General features: G+C 38.9%; 3 protein-coding genes across 3 annotated transcripts; 1 reads left to right on the top strand and 2 right to left on the bottom strand.

Annotated features, from left to right (window-relative positions):
- Positions 1-707: 707 nt before the first annotated feature.
- LOC131174709 (probable copper-transporting ATPase HMA5) lies at positions 708-5,656 on the bottom strand. Its single transcript, XM_058138490.1, has 6 exons — positions 5,210-5,656; positions 2,848-4,242; positions 2,501-2,755; positions 1,905-2,027; positions 1,266-1,745; positions 708-1,180 (listed from the first exon to the last, which is right to left on the bottom strand). The coding sequence occupies exons 1-6, from the start codon at positions 5,654-5,656 to the stop codon at positions 764-766; spliced, it is 3,117 nt and encodes a 1,038-aa protein (XP_057994473.1). The 3' UTR covers positions 708-763.
- A 12,136-nt stretch (positions 5,657-17,792) lies between these two features.
- Positions 17,793-21,139, top strand: LOC110643525 (serine racemase). The gene is made up of 7 exons (XM_021795923.2): positions 17,793-18,017; positions 19,143-19,320; positions 19,459-19,545; positions 19,678-19,908; positions 20,237-20,310; positions 20,409-20,595; positions 20,765-21,139. Coding segments are annotated over exons 1-7 (1,005 nt in total). The 5' UTR covers positions 17,793-18,016; the 3' UTR covers positions 21,012-21,139.
- A 44-nt stretch (positions 21,140-21,183) lies between these two features.
- On the bottom strand, positions 21,184-24,798 carry LOC110643523 (tubulin beta-1 chain). The gene is made up of 3 exons (XM_021795922.2): positions 24,296-24,798; positions 23,613-23,882; positions 21,184-22,182 (listed from the first exon to the last, which is right to left on the bottom strand). Exons 1-3 carry the CDS (start codon positions 24,687-24,689, stop codon positions 21,503-21,505), a joined length of 1,344 nt encoding a protein of 447 aa, XP_021651614.2. The 5' UTR covers positions 24,690-24,798; the 3' UTR covers positions 21,184-21,502.
- Positions 24,799-25,729: the final 931 nt, after the last annotated feature.

Raw genomic sequence — 25,729 nt, 5'->3', positions numbered from 1 at the left:
AATATAGTGTGATCTCATTGTAAAATTTACTTCTGGATTTAGGTTTTGGATGAAAATGATCACAATCGAAACTTGCTCCATATAAAAAAGTTAAGCAATGGATCAAAGATACAAGATATGCAACAAACCCTCACTTTGATGAAGCACATAAAATGCTCTTTAAAGCCAAAGCAAGGCTGCAAAAGCAGCGGTCAGTGGGGACAAACAGTGAGACTCAATCAAGCTTGAAAGCAACATTGCCCTCAAAGATGTAAACGTTGTTCAACTGGGGTTTGTCTTGTGCAGGCTTGAGCCAAGAACCAAAAAACTGGGACAAATAATTTAATCCATGGTTGCAATTAATACACATGCTAGTTATAGATTCTAGCAATTTTCTGTAACTGGAATTTTTGGGCCCAAAGGAGATGTTGTGTTATAGATATCAAAGTTTTATTGTGAAACTTTGAAATCTAAGATTTGTCTATTAGATTTTACTTTATCGAGTTGGTAAAAATAATATACACTAGCCTGACTTACTATGAAGACAGAGTTCAAGTATTTTTATTTTGCACATTCAATCTTAATTATCACCCATATGCCATATATATACAAGCATAGCTTTTATTTGTGTATACAAAAAAAGGCGGGGGAGAGGTGGGGCAATGCGAATCAACACCATCTTCTTCGCATCGTTTAGCTGGTCCAAGCAACAAACAACTCAAAACTCATTGCTAGTATCTCCTGGAAAAATATAAATAAAACTTGTTCGACAACCAGTCCTCATTCACTCGATCCTTATTGCACGAATCTCTAGGTTTTCCAGCATCCTGGGTCTCTTGTAATTTTTTAACAGGAGGGAACACACCACCACACTGACTGAAGAAGCTGCCATGGCAGCTCCAGCAATCCATGGGGGTAAACGGAATCCAGTACCTGGGAAAAGTGCCCCAGCTGCTATTGGGATGCCTAGTAGATTATAACCCAGAGCCCAAATATAGTTCAGACGAATGCGGGAAAAAGTCTTCCTGGAAAGGTCTATAGCAGTAATCACATCCTCCAAGTTGCTCTTCATCAGAACTATATCAGCTGCCTCTATAGCAATATCTGTGCCTGCACCAATTGCCATTCCAACATCTGCTGCTACAAGTGCTGGAGAATCGTTTATTCCATCGCCTACCATTGCCACTACATAGCCCGAGGCCTGCAAATGATAAAGATTAAACTTAAAAAAGATTGTCACAACTTGTCAGATCTTAGCTAGAGGAAAAACCATAGTGCGCATGTACCTGTAACTCCTTCACTTTCTCTGCTTTCTGCTCAGGTTTGGTTTCTGCCATGACAGTTTCAATCCCAACTTCCCTAGCAATGGAATTGGCAGTTCCCCAATTGTCACCTGTCACCATTTTGCTCTTGACTTTCATAGACTTGAGAATGGAAATGACTTCACGTTCTCCTGGTTTCAGTGGATCGGATATGGCTAGTACGCCAGTGACTTCTTGATCTATAGATATTAAAATCCCAGTTTGAGCCATCTCTTCAATTTCTGCAAGCATCTGTTCAGCATCAGCTGGAATGGCAATGTTGTGATCGAGCATTAAACTTCTGTTTCCTACTATTATTTCCTTGTTGCGGACAATAGCTTTCACTCCATGTCCAGTAACGGAGACAAAATCTCGTGCCTCTGGCCAAACAGGGCTCTCTTCATCTTCTCTGAATTTCTTGGCATGTTCCACAATAGCTTTGGCTAAAGGGTGCTCACCGTTTACCTGTTATGGATAGATTGCACAAACTTTGTCAATGGACGTCATAAAACAAGTAGATGTTAAATGTTCTGATTCTTTAAGTTCTAGTGAAGTCTCGTAAGAGGTCTAAGATTTAGACAGCAGTTCCATAAAGACACGCCTGTTTTAAGGAGAGCAACATACCTCAGCTGCAGCAACAAGTTCGTAATAATCTCGAAGCACCATATTTTTGAACAGTTTTGTGTTAACAACCACTGGCTTCCCAACTGTAAGAGTTCCTGTCTTGTCAAACACAATGCAATTCACCTGCAAGATCAATAATCAGACCCATTACAAGCATATTTAGTACTGACAGGCTGGTGCACATCAATTCTGGTTTAAAGGAACAACACCTCAGCTTTAATTTACCAGGAATAAAGATTCTTTTTTTAATTGCTATGAGGACTTGCTTAAGCTAGAAGCCTTATGGTGCTCATACTATTTTTAAATTTCATCTTTCCATATATTCATTGGAATTAAACAGAGAACAAGTAGGCTGCTTGGTTATGCAACCAACATTCATAAGAAATGCAAAACTGAGATCGAATTGATATCAAGAAGAAACACTATACAAAAAGTTAAATGACGGAGCATAGATCAATGCAGTTAATGTTAAAAACAAGTTTGACAACTTTTTCATTTTCAAACAGATTGATGGATTTGGCCTTGAAACAGTATTTGAATATGTTAACACAGTCAAATATTACAAGTTAGGACTAAAGATGGATTTCGTGATTAACCTTGTGTGCACTTTCTAATGCTTGGCCACCTTTGATAAGAACACCCTGAGATGCGCCAACTCCTGTACCAACCATGACAGCAGTTGGAGTCGCTAAACCAAAAGCACATGGGCAGGCTATGACAATAACAGAGATTCCAAATTGGAGTGCAAGCTGAAAGCTGTCCATAGAATTTGGTATCCAAGATTCCGGGTAGCCATGGAACTCTCCAGCTAAAAACCAGGCAAGCCAAGTTGAGAATGAAAGAATGATGACCTGCAAGATGGTTAATTATTTACAAAGGAATATCTTCTACAATACTGTCACATAATTTTTATTTTAATTGAATGATGAAATGATACACTTACCAGAGGCACAAAGAACTTGGAAATACGATCAGCAAATTTCTGTACAGGAGCTTTAGCCATCTGTGCTGACTCAACAAGACGAGCAATCTGCGCAATAGCACTTTCTGATCCAACCTTTGTTGCCTTAATATGCAATACTCCATTCTCATTCACAGTACCTCCAATCACCGGATCACCTTTCCTCTTTGCCACTGGTCGCGCTTCTCCTGTTATCATGCTTTCATTGACATGGCTCTGACCCCATATGACAAAACCATCTGAAGCTACTTTTGCACCAGGGATGATTTTAATCACATCGTTCTTTTGTATCAACCGACCATCAATCTCTTCTTGATTAATCACATTTCCTTCATCATCTAGAGTCAATAATATTGCAGTCTCAGGTGCTAAGTCCATAAGCTTAGCAATAGCCTCAGATGTCTTTCCTTTAGCCAAAACCTCTAGATACTTCCCAAGAAGAATGAATGATATCAGCATTGAGCTAGTCTCAAAGAAATCTGTCCCCATGAAATCTGGAGAAGCAGCAGCTCTCAACACAGAGTAGACTGAATAGAAATACGCTGCATTTGTTCCCAAGGCAATCAGAACATCCATGTTAGCAGAATGATGCCTTAATGCTTTGTATGCCCCAGTATAGAATCGTCGGCCAATGATGAACTGCACTGGAGTGGATAGAACCCTCCTCAAAATTGCTCCTATAGTCAGCATATTGACTATTTTAGTGTCCAATCCATGCTTAATTGCACGGATGCACATAAAAACCATGGATATTAAGAATACAGGAACAGTGAAAACCAAACTCCAAAGGAAGGATCTGTAATATTGCTTAATTTCCTCTTGTCTAAGGCTTTCTCTTCCTCTTGATCCTTCAGGAAAGATCATGGCCTTGAATTGTCCCATCCCAATTGATTCAATCACTTTGACAAAATTTCTAGGACCAGTCATTTCTGGTTTGTAAGAAAGAGAAAACTTGTTGAGTTCAGGGTCTATGTCTATACTTTGAACACCAGGAAGTGCTAGAAGAGAATTTTCAATCATTCTCATTGAATTGTCTGTCCTTATACCGTCAACTTTAAGCTGTATCTTGTACATGTCTTCACCAGTACTGATAAGTATGGCCCCAAATCCTGTATCCTCTATGGCCTGTAAGAGCTGGTTGTAGCTTAGAATCTTCGGATCATAGTGAACTTCTGCTTCTTCAGTTGCTAAGGCCACTTGTGCTTTTTGAACGCCTTGAATTGCTTGCAGAGCTTGCTCAACAGTTTTGGAAAAAGAAGTGCTAGTCATTCCATTAATGCGTATCCGGCATACCTGAGTGGATTTATCACTGGTCTCATCTTGAATCAGTGTGGCCTCAAAACCCGCATCTTCGATGGTCTCACGAATGGTTTCTTCCTATTCATATGTTCAATTACAAAGTCATGAGCTTTAAAGAGACAAATGATGGAAATGAAAACACAACTCATAAGAAGCATAGTAAAAGATGAGCAGGCATGTTAGATTTAGTTCCGTTTGCATTAATCATGTTTCATCCTACCCAAATCCAAGTAAATATATAGAGCAGGCAAGCAGCTACGCCCGTAAAATTGCTTCTTCCATGACGGAACAGCTTACAGCTGCTAACCTGAACTATGCAGTCTATGAAGGCTTAAAATTGATAAGTCTATCTGGGCTCAGACAGGCCCAAATATTGGAATATGCAGACCCTCATCTATGCTAACATCCAGCTTAGCATGGTTTGGGCTCACAAGCATGGCCTAGTCTTGAAACACAAACCCATTTGTGTTCTTCACGTCTTCTTCTATTCCAAGGCAAGATTTCGACCAAGTCAGGTCACAACTCATAACAGACATTACGTTTTTATCTCAAGAGAGTAAAAAGCACAAGTTCTTTGTACACTAACCGAAAAAAGGGAAAGGCCAAAAGAAATCACATTTCTAGCTTGAATCCAAAAAGGGACATTTTCTTACGTATTAAGAGTTCTGGAAATCATCTACAGGCAAATCATAATCACGATCAAATGTTTATTTTCTGAAGGTCCATCGGCATTAATTGCAACATGCAGTATAGAAATTTGTCTAAATCAAATTTGGGACCATGCCAGAAGAGCTCTGGAAATTATTCCACGTTTCATTTAAAAAGCATTCAATACTCTTATTCTTTTCTGTTTAAAAAATATATATATAATTCGCAGTGCAACTTTTCAACTCTTTTATTAATTTAAAAAGAAAAAAATCCAAAAATCGTTCTCTTTTCCTTGAAGCACAATACAATTCTCAAAAACAAGAAGAAAAACAATAATAAAAACGAAGAAAACCCAGATGAAGGAAAAAAAATTAAAGCAAATGGATCAAGAACTTACGTTAACGAAACTTGGATAAAATAAAACTTGAGTCCGATTATTCAAGAAATCGACGGCAGCCTCGCGAATACCAGGAAGGCGTTTGACTGCTTTCTCAACGGATCCAGCACAAGCAACGCATGTCATTCCGATGACAGAAAACACAGCCTTGGCCTCCGACCCATGGAGGCTAATTTCTGGCACGGAAACGCCTTTGGGGTACTTGGTCATGGAGGGATAGCGAGGTCTGGGAGACAAATCGCCATAGCTATCATTGCGTATGCAAGCTAACGCCAGCAACTTGGAGGTACAAGCTATCGGCCTCTGAGTGTTGTTTTCCCGGCAAAAGGCACAAGAAAAGGGAAGATTTGAATTTAGCCTTACAAGTACATGGTGGTGTTGGTTATAACAACAATTTTGGTTCGTGGGTTGGTGGGCCTTTGGTTGCACTGACAAAGAAGTGCCCATCGCTAAGGTTTGAGAATGAGGAGGGACCATTTAAACGCAGCTTTTCAGATTTTCAATGATTGAGAATCCGACGGCGAAGATAGTGAATAGATTACTGGGTCCACTCCTACATCCCACTAAGCTATGATGTGATCATAAATTAAAATAATTATAAGTTGACGACATGAAGACCGTCTCTCATTTTTAGAATTTGTTAGGCTTTTAACTCTTCTTTCTATGTTATTATCATAAAGATCCATAATTTAAAAAAATATTAAATAAAAGCCACTCATATCGTAATATCATAACATTTATGACCAATTCGATATGTTAAAAAAGTTAAAGAAACAAAAGTATTTTACATAAAATTTATATTAATCTCTTCTCTACGATCTTTATGTAATTTCTATTAATTCTATTTAAAAGTCTAAAAATTACATACCTTGCTTAATTAAGGATTGATTTATCATACTACTTGAAATAATGCCACGACCCAACCTATGAGCCAAACCGGCACTAGAACCTGGGCCAATCTAAAGCTCCCGAGGCCCGTAGTAAGCCTAACTATTCCTTAACCCAATTCTAAGGCCCATTTGAGCCCAATTTCAAGAATTCAACCAGACAGAGTCCGATCATAAAATGGACCTTTCAACGGGGAGTTTTTGACTCACTCGACCTGTAAACACAATATATAATCAATTGGGGAGCTCAGCTCACCCTCCACATATTCATACAACATAAAAATAAATGAGAGCTTAGCTCCCTCATCCAATCCATCAACATGCATAAAATAATAAGTTTACAAGTCTAAAATAATAATTTATATTACAGATCCAATTCAAATAAATATTTATAACACATGCGAAAATTCTAAGAGTTAACAGGTTTATACAAACATTAATAAATGACCTGCGAGGGAGAAAAGCAGGTTAACCTCAAAAATATCCTCCTGTGGCCTGAAAAAATGTTGAACAGGAGTGAGCATTCGACTCAAAGAGTAAAATATCAATTTTAACCATAATCTCTATAACTATCTAAAGCTAATGCACCCTGTGGAGTGAAATGCAACATCAGCAATATTTTCATATAATAACAGCAAAAAGGTAATTTGGAGCACTCACGCATCCAGTAATGTCAAATCATAAATATATGGGAGCTGATCCCCTATACAGCTCTCTTAAATCCAACCTGTGCCAGCGAAAAACTCAAGCCGGACTTTCGCTTAATAAACCAAATCAGTGTCCTAGCGAAGAACTCAAGTCGTGACTACCCCGAAGGACCGGGTCCCAGCGAAGATCTCAAGCCGTGTCTACCCGTCTTATCCATAGCCAACACCACATCGCACGCACGCACACTGCTCCAAATTACCACAACAACATACAGGGCACTTTAACAGTTGTGAATGCAACATAAAACGTACCTAGAGTTTAACTACATATATATATGCATATAAGTGATGCATGGGCATGCTTGAACATATAATAATATTGAAATTACAATTAAAATTAATATTTTACTAACAGACTTGACAACAGTCACTGCGGTGGCTGGGCGGAGGAAGAAGGCTGTCCCGGCTCATTTGATAATTTTTATTACAATCATTTAATAAATTTGACTCAATACAAACTAAGAAAAAGACCAAAGACGTCCTAAGTCGTGCCGAAAATCCAGCAGAGTCTCCCCTATACCTAGGACCTACCTAACCTGCAAATGGGTTTAAAACACACTTTTATATCTACCAACCATACACTCACAACTCAATCACATCACACAGCCCCTCCTGGGCCCATCCAAACAGTCATCAATCACAATATGTAAATTTACAGTTTAGTCCTTATAATTGATCCTTTTGCAAAAACTACCCAAATAAGCTCTAAAAATTCTAAAACTTTGCCCCGCGGTCCTTAGCAATATTACTAAGCTAATGCAAAAAGAATCATAATTTTCTAAGCTACCACGAATATTTTATGGATTTTTAATCTCATTTAAGCACTAGAAAATTACGAAAAAGTAAAGTTCGGGTTTACCTATGCTGATTCCGACTCGGGAGATGCGCTCGGGATGTCTGACAATGGTGGGGTAGCCAAAATCTCGATCCAATTCGGAGACTTTTTCGGTAGCCGGTCTATCTGGCCGGAACTTCACAAACCCGGACAACTGTCGAATTTCCGCGAATTGAAGATATCTACACGAAGCGCACAACACGAGGGTTAGTACATAAATTTTATGGAATTTTCTAAGCTCATTTAATACTCGAAAAAATACTGCGAAGTTCCGTGGAACCCACCGAAAAACGGTGTCGGAAAATTTTGAAATTTATATTACCGCAAAGCTCTCGACGAGTGGAGCGCTTTGGTACTCTCGGTTTTCTCGAGGTTCATGGTTTGCGAGAAATCTAGCCCAAAAGTCAAAATGGGCTAAAACTTCCCGGACAAAAATTGGACAACCGCTTGATAGATTTTGGTGTTCTTGGTGTCTATGGAAAGCTCTCGAGGTGTAGATGGGTTTAGACACAAGACTCGGCCCAAATGGTGGCCGGATCGGCCGGGAAGACGAAGCAGCGCGCTTCGCGGCGCGTCGCTTTGCCCGACATTTCCCGGCGTTCCAGGCGGCGGCCGGCGAGCTGGAGTGGCTGAAGAGGAGCGCTGGCGAGGTGGGGAGGTGGTTGGCCGGCAAGGGGAGATGAAAGGAGAGAGAAAACGGGAGAGAGAGAGAGAGAGAGAGAGAGAGGGAGGACAACGCGCGCTGGAAAAGGAGAAGAAGAAGAAAAAGGAGCCGGCCCGATTCGGCTGGTCCGATTCGATTCGGTTCGATTCGGTCGGTTTGATTCAGGATACAAATTTTTGAATTTTTACTCTACCCTGGGACTGAAAAGTAGGCCCAAAAATTTCAAAAAAATTCTAGAAAACTCAAAAAAATTCGTAGACTCCAAATATATTTTTAGTTTTGCCACGTGGTCTTTAAATTAATTTTTAAAAATCATCAAAGTTTTATATTTTCGGGAAATCAAACCCAATTTCAAAAATCTGAAAAATTTCGAATAATTTCCTAAAATTTAATTAAAATTAAAATATCAATATTTACCCAAAAATAATAAATTTAAAAATTAGGGGTGTTACATTCTTCCCCCCGTCCTTGAATTTTATACAAGGCAGAATAAAGTACAGGATTACACATTGAACAAATAAGGGTACTTGCTACGCATATCCCGTTCTGACTTCCAGGTGCACTCTTCTACTGACTGGCTCCTCCACAAAACCTTAACCATAGGGATCTGTTTTGATCTTAACTGCCTCACTTGGTAGTCCACTATGGCTACAGGTTGCTCCTCAAACGTCAAGTTTTCTTTCAGCTCTATTACATCCTGCTGTAGCACATGAGAAGGATTAGGAATGTATTTCTTGAGCATGGAGATGTGAAACACAGGATGAACATAAGAAAGGTTGGGTGGTAGCTCCAACCGGTAGGCAACGGTTCCAACTCTATCAGTAACCTCAAAAGGTCCGATATACCGAGGTGCCAATTTACCCTTCTTTCCAAATCTCATGACTCCCTTCATCGGAGAAACCTTCAGGAATACGTAGTCACCTACTGCAAACTCCACATCCCTCCGTCTGGGGTCTGCATAACTCTTCTACCTACTGAAAGCTGTTTTCAATCGTTCCCTGATTAGAGGAACTATCTCTGAAGTATACTGCGTTAGGTCTACATCATGCACCTTCGCTTCTCCCATTTCCGTCCAACACAGAGGAGACCTACACTTTCTTCCATATAGTGCCTCATAGGGTGCCATCCCTATACTGGAATGGTAACTGTTGTTGTAAGCAAACTCCACCAAAGCTAGCTGATCATCCCATTGACCTCCAAAATCCAAAACACTCATGCGAAGCATGTCTTCCAGTGTTTGGATTGTCCTTTCAATTTGTCCGTGCATGCGAGGGTGGAAAGTAGTACTAAAGTTCAACTATGTGCCAAGTGCCTCCTGCAACTTCCTCCAAAACCAAGAAGTGAACTGGAGCCCTCTGTCAGATATTATGGAAGCAGGAACTCCATGTAATCTGACTATTTCTCGAATGTATAGTCGGGCGTACTGTGCCACAGAATATGTAGTCTTCACAGGCAAGAAATGAGCTGATTTATTTAGGCAGTCTACAATTACCCATGTCGAATCATATCCTCGTGTGGTACGAGGCAACCCAGTCACAAAATCCATAGTAATCATTTCCCACTTCCATTCTGGGATAGGGAGCTCTTGCAGCTTCCCTAACGGTCTCTGGTGTTAAAACTTCACCTTCTAACAAGTCAAGCACTTAGACACAAAATCTGCTATGTCTCTCTTCATGCCATTCCACCAATAGCTATCTTTCACATCATGGTACATCTTGGTGGAACCTGGGTGGACACTGTACAGTGTATAGTGTGCTTCTCGCATGATTTCATTTATGAGATTGTCCACATCGGGCACACATATCCTAGAACCTTGCATAAGGGCACATCATTGGCAAATCCAAACTCACCACCTTCACCTTGCTGTACTCTTTCCATGATCTTCATCAATTATTGGTCTCTGTGCTGGGAAACTCTAACTCTATCTCGCAGGTCTGGTCTCACTGAAAAATGAGCCAACAATACCCCCTCATCTGAAAGATCTAAGATTAAACCTTGATCCATCAACTCATGTACTTTCTGAATCAACGGTCTTTTCTCTACTGAAATGTGCGCCAAACTGCCAGAAGATTTTCTGCTCAAAGCATCTACTTCTACATTGGCCTTTCCAGGGTGGTATTGGATGGTGCAATCATAGTCTTTCAGAAGCTCCATCCATCTCCTCTGTCTCAAGTTTAAATCCCTCTGTTGGAAGATGTACTTCAAACTCTTGTGGTCGGTGTATATCTCGCACACTTCACCATACAGGTAGTGTCTCCAGATTTTTAGTGTAAAGACTATAGCCGCCATTTCCAAATCATGGGTGGGGTAGTATTGCTCATGCCTCCTTAGCTGCCTTGAAGCATAAGACACTACTTTTCCATTCTGCATCAAAACACACCCTAAGCCAACTCTGGAGGCGTCAAAGTACACGATGTATCCTTCACCACTCATAGGTAGTGTCAACACAGGGGCGGTGGTTAGACACTCCTTAAGCTTCTGGAAACTCTCCTCACAGTCATCTGTCCAAATGAATGGAACATTCTTCCGAGTCAACTTAGTTAGGGAGCCACTACCTTGGAAAAATCTTGCACAAAACGCCTATAGTAGCCAGCTAGACCTAAAAAACTTCGCACCTCAGTGACTGTTGTAGGCCTAAGCCAATCAGTTACAGCTTCAATTTTCTTGGGATCCACTTGAATGCCTTCACTAGAAACCATGTGTCCCAAGAATGAGATGCTTTCTAGCCAAAATTCACATTTTAAAAATTTGGCATATAGCTGGTGCTCCCTCAAAGTCTGTAACACCATCCTCAAGTGCCACACGTGTTCTTCCTCGGTCCGAGAGTATACCAAAATGTCATCTATGAATACGATGACAAAACGATCCAGGAATGGCCTGAACACCCTGTTTATCAGGTCCATGAAGGCTATTGGTGCATTAGTGAGTCCAAAAGACATCACCAAGAACTCATAATGACCATATCTTATCCTAAATGCTGTTTTGGACAATCCTCATTCCTGATTCTCAACTGATGGTAGCCTGATCGCAGGTCTATCTTGGAAAAGAATCTAGCTCCTTGGAGCTGATCAAACAGATCATTGATCCGAGGAAGTGGATACTTATTCTTCACAGTCACCTTGTTCAGCTGTCTGTAGTCAATACATAACCTCAATGACCCATCTTTCTTTCTCACAAATAGAACAGGAGCATCCCAGGGTGAAATGCTCAGACGTATAAAACCCTTGTCCAAAAGCTCCTGTAGTTGCTTCTTTAGCTCTTTTAATTCTGCTGGTGCCATCCTGTAAGGCGGCATTGATATGGGGTTTGTACCCGGTACAACATCAATGCAGAACTCTATTTCCCTTCCTGGTGGCAACCCTGGAAGCTCCTCAAGGAAGACATCCATGAATTCTCTGACAACAGGAACATTTTCCATGTTGACACCTTCTACAAATCTATCTCTCACCAATGCCAAATACCCTTGATATCCACACCTCAACATTTTTCTAGCACTAATTGCTGGCACCAAATTATATGGAGCCACGCTCCTGTGACCATTAAAACTAAACTCTTCCACACCAGGTATGTCGAAATACACCTTTTTGTTCCTGCAGTCTAAAGTGGCATAATGAGTTGCCAACCAATCCATTCCCAATATTACATCGAATTCCATTACTGGTAGAGGAATCAAGTCTGCTGGGAGAATCTTTCCATCCATTACTACTGGGCTACCCGAAAAAACCATGTCTGCATCTATGTTGTCACTAAGCGGGGTAGCTACAGACAAAGGGCATTCTAAAATTGTAGGGGTTCTACCCAATCTCATGGCAAACACAGGGGAGACAAATGAGTGCATAGCACCTGGATCTATCAAAACACGAGCCTCATAGGAACAAACTAGAAGAATACCTACTACAACTGCATTGAAAGCCTGAGCATCCTGGTGGGTCAGGGTGAAAACCCGAGCTTGACCCCTACCCTGAGTGGCAGAACCCTGATACTGACTTCTACCTCATGATCTACCTCCAAATCCATGTCCCCCTTGTCCTCAGCCCTGTTGGCCACTGAACTGACTGCCTGCCATACTGAAAGCACCAGGATAAAACTGACGAGGAACATTTGCAACAGAATCCTGTGACCCCATTTGTGGCTCGCTGAACACGGGGCATTCCCTAGCAAAGTTACCTTATTGGCCACATCTGAAGCATACTCCTAAACCCATTATACAAGGTCCTGAATGTCCTCTTTCACACTGTGCACAAGGTGCAAAGGAGGATCCTGAACCAAACCCAGAACTGCTGTACCCCGAACTATGACCACTGCTAGATCCGTACCCTGGCCTAAACCCTCGAGGTTTGTGTCTAAAACCACTCTTCTTGTTCCTACTTCTTCCTCTGTAATTACTCTGGCCACCACTATCCGGAGCACCCATGTGGGGAACACTTGAAAAACCCTTTGCTCTATTTTTCTTTGCCCTTCCGCTGTCATCCACAGCATAGCTAATCTCAATCTATCTGGCTCGATCAACCACCACATCAAAAGACTGATCAGACATCATGGCCAGGTTTGCATACCTCCTGTCAAGCCCCTTTAGGAACCTCTTCACCTTCATAGTTTTTGTAGCTACTACTGTAGGGGCATACCTACTCAATTCCAGAAATTCTGTAGCATATTCATCTACAGACCTGCCATTCTGTCTTAAGGCCTCGAAGGCCCACTGTTTTTGATCTCTGAAACTTTCTAGTACAAACTGATTGATGAACAGTTCCACAAACTGAGTCCATGACAAACCCTCCATCCGAGGTAATATGTAGTCATTCATCCATTGTCTAGGCATGGGCCCCATGACATGCTGCATACACTCTATAAGTCTTCTGTTAGTCAATTGCAATTCTGTTCTTGCCTGTCTGCAGGAATCCAAAAATCGATAGGCATCATCTGACACATCATAAGTACCAGGCACCAACTTTTTGAAATTGATTATTTGTTTATAAGGTTCCTCTTTCGGTGCAGTGGACTGCTGCTGCTGGGGAGGGTGGACTATATACTGTGCCATCATATCGATGGTTCTCTGCAACCCAGCTAGAGTAGCTGCCATTGGGTCCATGGGACCCTGTGCCATAAAAGACTGATCCTGAACTGGTGGCAACTGCTCTTCTACTTGAGCAGCTCTAAGCCTCCTACCCCGCCTCCTCGGGGCAGGCGCCTCATCCTATGCCGACACCTCGTCAGGCACATCTGGTTCTAGTGCAGTAGTAGCTCTCCTGCTTCTACGTATTTTCCTAAAATTCAGCAACATTAGCCCACAAAATTCAAAACAGCATGTTACACAGCTCTATAGACTCATATTCATACATAATTATATGAAGCAGAAACTAGAAGCAAAGATGACAATGTAAGACGAATGTGGACCCTATTTTCCACATGTGACTCCTAGTAGACTCTTCCCAACAATTTAGATAATTATTCCCTATGAATCTGCAGCCTAAGCTCTGATACCACATTGTCACGACCCAACCTATGAGCTGGACTAGCACTAGGACCTGAGCTAGCCTAAAGCCCCCGAGGCCCGTAGTAAGCCTAACTATTCCTTAACCCAACTCTAAGGCCCATTTAAGCCCAATTTCAAGAATTCAACTGGACAGAGTCCGGCTATAAAATGGACCTTTCAACGGGGAGTTTTTGACTCACCTGACCTATAAACACAATATATAATCAATTGGGGAGCTCAGCTCACCCTCCACATACTCATACAACATAAAAATAAATGGGAGCTCAGCTCCCTCATCCAATCCATCAACATGCATAAAATAATAAGTTTACAGGTCCAAAATAATAATTTATATTATAGACCCAATTCAAATAAATATTTCTAACACATGTGAAAATTGTAAGAGTTAACAGGTTTATACAAACATTAATAAACGATCTGCTAGGGAGAAAAGCAGGTTAACCTCAAAAATATCCTCCTGTGGCCTGAAAAAATATTGAACAAGAGTGAGCGTTTGACTCAGAGAGTAAAATATTAATTTTAACCATAATCTCTATAACTATCTAAAGCTAATGCACCCTGTGGAGTGAAATGCAATATCAGCAATATTTTCACATCATAACAGCAAAAAAGTAATTTGGAGCACTCACGCACCCAGTAATGTCAAATCATAAATATATGGGAGCTGATCCCCTATACAGCTCTCTTAAATCCAACCTGTGCCAGAGAAGAACTCAAGCCGGACTTTCGCTTAATAAACCAAATCGGGGTTCCAGCGAAGAACTCAAGCCGTAACTACCCCAAAGGATCAGGTCCCAGCAAAGATCTCAAGCTGTGTCTACCGGTCCTATCCATAGCCAACACCACATCACACGCATGCACACTGCTCCAAATTACCACAACAACATACATGATATTTTAACAGTTGTGAATGCAATATAAAATGTGCCTAGAGTTTAATTACATATATATATATATATATATATATATATATATATGCATATAAGTGATACATGGGCATGCTTGAACATATAATAATATTGAAATTACAATTAAAATTAATATTTTACTCACAGACTTGACAGCAGTCACTGCGGCGGCTAGGCGGAGGAAGAAGGCTGTCCCGGTTCACCTGATAATTTTTATTACAATCATTTAATAAATTTGACTCAATACAAACTAAGAAAAAGACTAAAGACGTCCTAAGTCGTGCCGAAAATCTGGCAGAGTCTCCCCTATACCTATGACCTACCCAACCTGCAAATGGGTTTAAAACACACTTCTATATCCACCAACCATACACTCACAACTCAATCACATCAAACAGCCCCTCCTGGGCCCATTCAAACAGTCATCAATCACAATATGTAAATTTACAGTTTAGTCCTTATAATTGATCTTTTTTGCAAAAATTACCCAAATAAGCTCTAAAAATTCTAAAACTTTGCCTCGCGGTCCTTAGCAATATTACTAAGCTAATTCAAAAAGAATCATAATTTTATGAGCTACCACAAATATTTTATGGATTTTTAATCTCATTTAAGTACTAGAAAATTACGAAAAAGTAAAGTTTGGGTTTACCTATGCTGATTCTGACTCAGGAGATGCGCTCGGGATGTCTGACAATGGTGGGGTAGCCAAAATCTCGATCCAATTCGGAGACTTTTTCGGTAGCCGGTCTATCTGGCCGGAAATTCACAGACCCGGACAACTATCAAATTTCCGCGAATTGAAGATATCTACACGAAGCGCACAACACGGGAGTTAGTACATAAATTTTATGAAATTTTCTAAGCTCATTTAATACTCGGAAAAACACTGCGAAGTTCCGTGGGACCCACCGAAAAACGGTATTGGAAAATTTTGAAATTTATATTACCGCGAAGCTCTCGACGAGTGGAGCGCTCTAGTACTCTCGATTTTCTCGTGGGATTCACGGTTTGCGAGAAATCTAGCCCAAAAGTCAAAATAGGCTAAAATTTCCCGGACAAAAATTGGACAAACCGCTCGATGGATTTTGGTGTTCTTTGTGTCTATGGAAAGCTCTCGAGGTGTAGATGGGTTTAGACACAAGACCCGGCCCAAATGGTGGCCGGATCGGCCGGATTTCGGGGAAGATTTAAGCAGAGCCAGTCAGCGCATCACTGCGCGACTTTTCTGCTGCCCAGCGCACGAAATGGAGTGGCTGGAGAGACGTGTCGGCGAGGTGGGGAGGCTGAGGAAGCAGCTGGCCGGCGAGAGGAGGTGAGAGGAGAGAGAAAACAAATAGGGTACCCACGAAAATTATCATGTCTGAATCTGAACTCGATTAATATTCTCAAAATCCAAACCTGTCTCAAACCTGATTAAAATTTATTCTCAACTATCCAAACCCGTCTCATATCCAATTGTTATTACTCGAAAAATACTCAAACCCATTTAAGTTTATATATTTAATTAATAATCTATATAAAAAATTATTTTTATTAATAATTTATATTTTAAAAATTTAACAATTTCAACAAATATTTCAATTTTATTTTATATAAAATAAAAAATATAAAAAATTATAAATATTATTAAAAAAAACATATATTTTATATTTAATTAAATATTTATATAAACGGATTCGGGTAATGGATACCTAAAATATAAAATCCAAATCCGATCCGATCCGATTCCGTCACGGGTATTAAATTTCAAACTCAAACCCATCCCAAAACCGACAATAAAAATTCGACCTATTGTCATCCCTAACTTTTGGTATTCCAAAAATATTCTATAATTTTATGCTAGAATGTTGGACTAAGATGAAGGCAGCCAGCGTCCCTCAAGTGAAACGGTACCTTATAGGGATGTATAAATTGATGCGGCATTGGAAAAAATTGGAAATGACAACCCTCCAAGGCATGGGCATGGCTGATGTTGATCATATTATTAGCCTTAAGTCTATCAATTCACAGGCCATGTTAAAAATTTTTGTATTTTTTCGTTGTCCAAATCCCATGGAGGAGCTAGAAAAACAATCATTATGATGAATAGAAACTCACACATGGATCCTTCTTACCTCTTATTTTTATAGTTTATGGTCCTTATTTATCAGTATAATGAATTCGTTTTTTTTTTTTTTTTTTCACCTACTCCTATTATGTATTTTATTATATTATTCTTATAAATGATGTTGTACACTATATATTCGTTAACTTGATTTTGTTTGTTGTCTGCCTAATTTTATATATGCTTGAGTTTGATGATATTAATTTTACTGAGAGTTTGATTATATTAATCTAAATTTATGTTATGAAATCTAAATCGGTCAAATTGGTTCTATTATAAAATTTAGAAATTAAGATTATAGCTGATCTGATTTATTTTTGAAAAATCAAGAATGGTTAAACCTTGTTAAAACTCATAAAATCTATTCAAATCTGGTTAATCCGACAATGGATCATACAAATCAACTAGGTTTCAATAATGTTTATTTGTTTATTATTTTTTTTTTTATAAAATGACGTCGTTTTGAACACATAATAATTATTGATTAACATAAATGTGAGAATCCTTAACATGATAAAATTAATATAAAAATTTTAAGGTTACATACCAAATATGGATCTCCACAGAATAATGATATTGTCAACGTGATTCTTTCTTTCTATCCCTTCTGACAATAGCACAGATGAAAAGTCTTTAAAAAGGACCAAAAAGAAAAATTTTTTTACCTGCATTTTATTATTTTTATAAATAAAAAAAATATACACAAATCAATTATAAGAATAGACTATTATTAAAATCATGATAATTTCAACAGTTACACTTAAATTTATATTTTAATTTATATATTTAATTAATAAAAATTTAGTATACTATAATTTTATATTAAATTTAGTATAAATCAAGCATATCTAAGTATTAATAAAAAGAAAAGAAAAATTAATGAATTTTTTAAATCTCTCATCTATCTCCCCATATTATTAGAAGAGGGACTTTTATGGGGTAAAATTTCAAATGGAAGATTGCAATAGCGTACATGAGATAAGATTATTATAATTCAAAACGCTAAAACGGCGAAGTTTTGCACTCCATCCTCCGGCCTCTGGAAAAACTCCACGATCTATGTGCCTCCTGGCGCAAATTTCCAACATTTTGTCGAAGCAAGCGAATCAAACAACGCAACAGCAAGCGGAGCAACTGTGGATCTAAACTGCAAGGATTACCATACCATACTTTTTCTTTTATCATAATCACACCTACAAAACGGAAGTAAGCTTTTAATCTGTATCTTTTTAATCTTTTTTATGAATTCTTTTTATACTTATGTTTTCAATTACAAGTGCTGGAGCTTTGGATGTGTTAATCCCCATTTCATTGCTACAAGAATGCAATTTGAACCATACTAAGTTGGATTGTGGCAGCTAATTCTTGCGCATAAAATGGGCAACTTGTTTTGGGTTCACTTTAAGGTGTATTTTGTTTGTTGCGGTTCAGCTGTTTCTTGATTCTGGCATTGGGTTTGATCATTCTTAACGAGCTTATATTAATTCTTTTTGACTTGGATTGATGAAATTAAGATAGGATTTGAATACCCAAGCTTAATTACTTTCACATGCTTCGCTGAGTTTTTTCTGTTAATAGGAATGTCTACAGCGAAATTAAGAAAATATTTTTGCTTTAACATATTAGAAAGTTAATTTATCTTGTATCTGATGATTTAAGGTTCTAAATTCTTGTTCTTGGCCTGATTTATCCTTCATAGCTTGAGCATAGGGTCCAAGTGCTTTAAGGTTGGGTGGTTGATCTCTTTCAACTGATAATCATGGCATTGCCACTAGCTCCCAATGCATATATGAAATCTCCTAGACTAGGAGAATCAAGATAATATCATCTGGAGTTTTCAAATGCATGGAAAAGTGCTGTTGGGCATTTTTTGCCAGGTGTAGTGTAGTTATTGCCATAACAAAGAATTTCAAATGAAAGGCATAGAAATACGTCACAGATTAAGTAGGGTTTGAATTTTGAAATATAATATGAAGAAATGTGTGGTACAGTCTATAATACTATGACGTACAAATCATAGTAGCATACATGTTATCCCTCAAATGACAGCCAAACTAGAATATTGAACTCCTTGATGCCTAAATAAGTAAGATGGATTTGTGTGTTGCCATAAGTTACAGTTTCCATCTGTGTATAATTGTTGTAGCATACTAAAGGTCAAATCTCATTTATTGGTTAATTGTTAGACAAGAAACTAAGTAGGAAAATGCAAAATTGTCATGTTTTGCTTGAACAAATATAATGATTTTGTATACATGTCACAAGGGGCTGAAGTTGTTTTATCCGTCTTCCATCCTGTAACAAAATTATTAACCTGTATTGGCACTACAGTGATGGAAACAAACAACCAGATAAGCACAGAGAAGTATGCTGCTGATATCTCTTCCATAGGAGATGCACAAGTGCGCATCAATTCATTTGTTCACAAAACACCAGTTCTTACCTCAGAATCTCTAAATGCCATGTCTAGAAGGAAGCTATTCTTTAAATGTGAATGTTTTCAGAAGGGGTGAGAATCTAATTTTAATTGTTGAATAGTTCGATTCTCAGATGTTAGCATATTTCATGTCATATTTTGTTTTTTATTCATTAATGTCTTTCCAGCTACAACCTTCATAAAGACCCTTGCATTCTTATGTTCTTATAGTGGAGCATTCAAATTCAGAGGGGCCTGCAATGCCATATTTTCTCTTGATGGTGATCAGGCAGCTAAAGGGGTTGTAACACATAGCAGGTTTGCCCCAAGTTATGCATGCTTTGTTAGTCATATTGTAACATATAATGAATATGCTCCAAGTTATATGTGGTTGGCGTTTGATATGGTTGGTCTGTTTGTCTAATTCCAATTTACATCCTCCATAAATAGTGGCAACCATGCTGCAGCATTATCTTTGGCTGCAAAATTACGTGGGATCCCAGCATATGTAGTTATACCAAAAAATGCTCCAAAATGCAAAATTGAGAATGTCAAACGTTACGGTGGTCAGATTATATGGAGTGAGCCTACAGTACAGTCTAGGGAAAGTGTTGCAACCAAGGTATTGCAAGAAACTGGTGCAGCTCTTATTCATCCATATAATGATGGGCGCATTATAAGGTAGTTGGACTTTTGTTTTGTATCATGTATCTGAGTTCACTCTGTACCTATGGATTTCCTAGACACTGTCATCTTAGTATTATAATCAAAATGCATATATCATATGATTTTCCTAGATGTATTGCAATACAGATCTTGTAGGTTGGTCATTTTTTTTTGTCCCAACTTTCAATTGGTTTCTTTTTGTTCTTCCTTTCTTGGCCATTGCTTTTGAGGTGTCTACATCTGTGTTGTGGAAAAGATTATAATTGCAAGATGTAGATGCATCAGTGTGCTGAACTTATACCTTGAATGTGCTTTCCGTATCACTGCTTGATCGTATTTGCAGTGGACAGGGTACCATATCATTGGAGATTCTGGAGCAAGCCCCGCAAATTGACACTATAATTGTTCCCATAAGTGGTCTGTTTGACAACTTCTTAGTCCATTGATTTTGATCCCATGTTACCTTGATTTTTCTATGTTTTCATTGCTAAACCTAGCTGCTTGATAAATTATAGGAGGCGGTTTAATATCAGGAGTGGCATTGGCTGCTAAGTCCATCAACCCTTCTATTCGAGTTTTGGCTGCAGAACCTAGGGGAGCTAATGATGCAGCTCAATCCAAAGCAGCTGGTGAGATTGTAAGATTGCCTGAAACCAACACTATTGCTGATGGACTCCGAGCTTTTCTTGGAAGTTTGACATGGTAAAGTCAACTATATGCTTGTATATGCATTGAAATGCTTACTTGATTTATATATATATGTTTTACTTCCTGACTTCTATGGACTGGTTTCTTCCTGGCTTCTAAATAGTAAGTTTCTAGTTTGTATAACCTGCCCTAGATTTTTACTCTATACCTTTTGATGGGGCAGGCCTATAGTACGTGATTTTGTAGATGACGTTATAGTTGTGGAAGATAAGGAGATTTTAGAAGCCATGAAACTCTGTTATGAGATTCTGAAAGTTGCCATAGAACCTAGTGGAGCTATTGGCCTTGCAGCTGTTTTATGTGATAGTTTCCAAAAAAACCCCAGGTGGAAGGATTGCAGCAACATAGCTATCATACTTTCAGGAGGTAATGTTGATCTTGGTGTCCTTTGGGATTCATTCGGAAGATAACAGTCAAATTATTGGTCCATTTAGTCCTCGTTCCTATGGAGCTTGTTTATTGATGATTAAGGACAAATGTTACTCTGGCTGGAGTCATTACTGCATTTGATATTTCATTTACCCTCATTGCGCTTTAATTAATTCTAACAAAATCATATTTCTTTTCCTCTAACATCAATAATAGAAGACAAAACCGAGAATAGAACATATTTTATAACAAAAGAAGAATTCTGGAAGAAGTATAAAGGAAAGAGACATTCTCCACCAAAAGATCACTTGTGAGACGATAGCAATCCCTTTTCCCCCTTTTTGGTTGGCGGAAGTGGAGAACTGGAGATCTAAGAGAAAAACAGGTGAACCAGTATTTTTGTGAATTATGGAAACAGGCAACCAACTTTGCATGAAAATAAAATCTGAAAAAGTAGACTCCAAAGCAGAACGATAACATGTATAACAGATGGAAACCCCATGACCTGTGCCTATAAGCAAACCAGGTGCATCTAGGCCTCTTCCTGATATTCTTCTTCATCCTCGTACTCATCTCCTTCCTCATCTGCAGTTGCATCCTGGTATTGCTGATACTCTGACACCAAATCATTCATGTTACTCTCTGCCTCTGTGAACTCCATCTCGTCCATACCTTCCCCGGTATACCAATGCAAGAAAGCTTTTCTACGAAACATGGCAGTGAACTGCTCACTGACCCTTCTAAACATCTCCTGAATTGATGTCGAGTTGCCAATAAATGTGGAGGCCATCTTTAAGCCCGTTGGAGGGATGTCACAAACAGTGGATTTGACATTGTTGGGAATCCATTCAACAAAGTAAGACGAGTTCTTGTTCTGCACATTGATCATCTGCTCATCGACTTCTTTTGTGCTCATTTTGCCACGGAACACTGCTGATGCTGTAAGATATCTACCATGGCGAGGATCAGCAGCGCACATCATATTCTTGGCATCCCACATTTGTTGGGTGAGTTCTGGTACAGTTAGGGCATGATATTGTTGGGAACCGCGGGACGTGAGAGGTGCGAAACCAACCATGAAAAAGTGAAGCCGAGGGAATGGGATGAGGTTCACAGCAAGCTTGCGAAGGTCTGAGTTGAGCTGACCAGGGAAACGGAGACAGCATGTAACACCACTCATGGTGGCCGAAATTAGGTGGTTCAAATCCCCAACTGAAAAAAATTTTTTGCTCGTTAGTAGATGTCAAAAATAAATGCATTTGTCATGTAGAATTAGCTTAGCTTGAATTGCAGCATTGAAGTGCACCATAAAAGCATAAAAAAAAAGGGAAAATAATATCCCCTGATTAAATCCCTTAAAGTTTGTGCATAAGCAGAAAGTATCCGGTGACGAGCTAATCAAGGCGCTTGTAGGTTGCAGCAACAACAGCAAGCAAGTGATGGATCTTGAGAGTACCACCAAAACAAGTACGGGGCAGGCATGTACCAACACATGCATATTTTATTCATATCCGAGAATTTTCAATGCTAATTTGTGGTTTAGATAAAGAAAAAAAATCAAAGGTTAATTTTGAAAGCTTTAAAATCTAATGATGAAAAACATGCATGTTGCGTAACAAATAAAATGGCAAGACCTATGCAACTAATTTGATCCTTTTCTTGGCCAAGAGCTCCAAGCAAGGACAGAAATTATTACGTATAGCAAATAAATTACTAGTTATAATACAATTATTACATATATAACAGTTATATTTTAAAATTTCTGACCATATGCTATTGCAGCTGTGTTGGTGCATCGAGAATTAAAAGGGAAAAAAAAAAAAAACTTAAATCCATGTGGTTCGAACGGTCCTCCCCATATTCTTGCATTGACCATGGGCATATACAGCTGTTTGTTCGCACCTCCAGATATTCTAGATGCACTAGAATGCTATTGCCAGCAAAAGACTCAATTGGAAATTATTGTTTAGTCCATGGTTCACCATGAACCATAACAATATGGTACGCTTATCCCACGTAGGTCAAATAAGAGGAGTTTCTGAGACATATAAATGAGTGTGCAGGCATATGCGTGTGTGATGCACACCCATTTACATCTTTTGGAGGGAGGATAATGACCCTATGACAAATATCATAGCGTTATGAGTTATGATTCGTGATGTCCTACGATCTAGGCAAGACTTTTTCTTTCTCAAGGGGCAAATAACCATATAAAAACTCAAAAAACAAATACCTAAAACACCATATACCGGACATCAATGGTTAAAATATTTAAGCTAGGAGTAAGATTAAATAATAATGTGGTACCAGCGAAAATTCCAACACAGTCAACAATGGTAAGACGGTGCTTATGCGTCAGTTTTTGCCACTTCTAGAACATAAATATTTCTTTAAGAATAGCGCTTAATTCTAGAGAAAATGCCTGGACCAGGTACATAATCCATCATAGATAAGATCTATACAAGAATTTTCTGAATTCTAGAATACCCAAAAACCACGCAGAAAGCTATAATCAAACACAAAACCCATCAACCGTCCAATTACTTATTTATTAAACTAAGCGCAGATAGAGAACACTTAAATCGACAAATAGTTAAAGGAAAGAAGGAAGGAAGGAAGGAAGAAAGAAAGAAAAGGCTTACAACTGGGTGTGGTGAGCTTCAGAGTACGGAAGCAGATATCATAGAGAGCCTCATTGTCGAGAACCATACACTCATCTGCGTTCTCCACAAGCTGATGAACAGAGAGAGTCGCATTGTAGGGCTCAACAACAGTGTCAGATACCTTCGGAGATGGGAAAACAGAGAATGTAAGCATCATGCGATCAGGATATTCTTCCCTTATCTTCGAGATCAATAGTGTGCCCATTCCAGACCCGGTACCGCCTCCCAAGGAGTGGCATACCTGAAACCCTGTTACCAAACAAAACATTTTTAGTGGGAGAACTGCATTTGCTACGTTCTTCTCATGCTTCAGGGAATTCAAAAAGGTGTTGAACTTGTAGTTTCAGTCCTTAAGAGTAACATAGTTCTCAATTGATTGTTTACAAGCAAAAAAACTTCCAATTCGTGAGAGAGAGAGAGAAATGAAGCAATAAGTAAGTAACCCTTATTAATGCCAAGTAAGAAAAAGCTTCGTCGCATATTCTCTCTATTTCCCTCGTTTTCTCTCCAAACAAATACACCCGTCCAAGTTTCGGAGAGTTGAGCAGAATATGAGACGAAAACACCAAAAGACAAAACGAAGCACTCCCTAAAATGCTTTAAAAAATTTCCCTAGCTTTCTCTAGAAACAAACAGAAAGGAAAGGAAAACCAAAAAAATACCTTGCAAGCAGTCACAATTCTCAGCCTCCTTCCTCACAACATCAAGAACGGAGTCAATTAACTCAGCTCCCTCTGTATAGTGCCCCTTGGCCCAGTTATTACCTGCACCAGATTGCCCGAAGACGAAGTTATCGGGTCTAAATATCTGTCCGTAAGGACCGGATCTAACGCTGTCCATTGTACCCGGCTCGAGATCCATCAGAACGGCCCGAGGCACAAACCGGCCGCAGCTCGCTTCGTTGTAGTATACATTGACCCGCTCCAGCTGGAGATCAGTGTCGCCGTGGTACCGACCCGTTGAGTCGATCCCATGTTCGGCACAGACTACTTCCCAGAACTTGGCTCCTATTTGGTTGCCGCATTGACCTCCCTGGATGTGGAGAATTTCCCTCATTTTTTTTCACCCGTTGTTTCTTTTCTCGGGAAAATGATGGAAAATTGGAGGGAAAGCTTAAGAGTGAAATGAAAGGCTAGCGTGGGGGATTCTTATAAAGCACAAGTGACGGTTTCCGTTAGGGTGTGACAACCGTTTGATTTTAGTGGGAACTTGGAAATTTTGAAATTAGTTTTGATTGGATGCTGGTGTTGAGTTGGTGCACTTGGACACATGGCAACATGCTATTGGTTGAATGGTTTTCGGATTTTTTAAGGCCATTGGATGGATCATTAATTTGTCGAATTGGAGCTGAAAGTACCAAAAAAATTGACAGTTTTGATTAATTAAATATATATTAATGGAGATTATTTTACTCAAGAAGCGGTTTGGCTCAAGTATGATGGGTCGGGTCGCACTGGAACGGCCTGGCTACAGAAAGGGAATCAGATGGACTCTAATGGTGATGATACAGGCAGACGTGACGTATTGGAAACTTGGAATTTACTCAGCAATTATCTGGTGCAGGTGGCTCCCACCTAACCAAACCAAGCTGCAAAGCTTTCATCATGGGACAACAGACCTGTGTATCACTATTCCCTGACCCTATCACTACCTGCCTCCTTTTTCTTAATTACTCCACTAATCTTTCTTAATTACAATTCTAGTGTTAAACTATTTGTATTACATTAATTATTGTCATCCAAGGGTAGCCATCGGAATGATCAGATTATTTTCAAGTAGAAATTATAATTTTAATTTAAGAAAATTAAAATTAGACTTTATCAATTTTAATTATAATTCTAATTTTAATTGATTTTTATTAAATTATATAATTAACTTTTATTTAAAAACAGTTTGACTTGAAATTAAATCAATCAGTTTCATTATAATTCAATATTAATTTTGATAAATTAATTTTTCATTAGTTTTAATTCGATTTCAATTGTGATTCTAAATTAAACTAGTTGAATGCTATTTCCATTTTAAATCAATCCATATGGCTGAATTTATTGTCACCTCACATTTTTATAAGTGACTTTTACTCATAGGAATAGTTT

Source organism: Hevea brasiliensis, chromosome 16 (genome assembly GCF_030052815.1).
Source record: "Hevea brasiliensis isolate MT/VB/25A 57/8 chromosome 16, ASM3005281v1, whole genome shotgun sequence".
Classification (NCBI taxonomy): domain Eukaryota; kingdom Viridiplantae; phylum Streptophyta; class Magnoliopsida; order Malpighiales; family Euphorbiaceae; genus Hevea; species Hevea brasiliensis.
Note: the sequence above shows the minus strand (reverse complement) of the source record. Positions and strands in the feature narration are given on the sequence as shown.

Excerpts from the sequence above, each read along its gene's own strand:
- LOC131174709 (XM_058138490.1), bottom strand. The coding sequence starts at position 5,656 with ATGGGCACTTCTTTGTCAGTGCAACCAAAGGCCCACCAACCCACGAAC. Across the intron at positions 2,028-2,500 it reads CATTAGAAAGTGCACACAAG|GTGAATTGCATTGTGTTTGA; the intron begins GTTAATCACGAA and ends TTGATCTTGCAG. Across the intron at positions 1,181-1,265 it reads AGAAAGTGAAGGAGTTACAG|GCCTCGGGCTATGTAGTGGC; the intron begins GTACATGCGCAC and ends TATCATTTGCAG.
- LOC110643525 (XM_021795923.2), top strand. Across the intron at positions 19,321-19,458 it reads TGTGAATGTTTTCAGAAGGG|TGGAGCATTCAAATTCAGAG; the intron begins GTGAGAATCTAA and ends ATGTTCTTATAG. Across the intron at positions 20,596-20,764 it reads TTTCTTGGAAGTTTGACATG|GCCTATAGTACGTGATTTTG; the intron begins GTAAAGTCAACT and ends TTGATGGGGCAG.
- LOC110643523 (XM_021795922.2), bottom strand. The coding sequence starts at position 24,689 with ATGAGGGAAATTCTCCACATCCAGGGAGGTCAATGCGGCAACCAAATA. Across the intron at positions 23,883-24,295 it reads GAATTGTGACTGCTTGCAAG|GGTTTCAGGTATGCCACTCC; the intron begins GTATTTTTTTGG and ends GTTTGGTAACAG. Across the intron at positions 22,183-23,612 it reads GAAGCTCACCACACCCAGTT|TTGGGGATTTGAACCACCTA; the intron begins GTAAGCCTTTTC and ends AATTTTTTTCAG.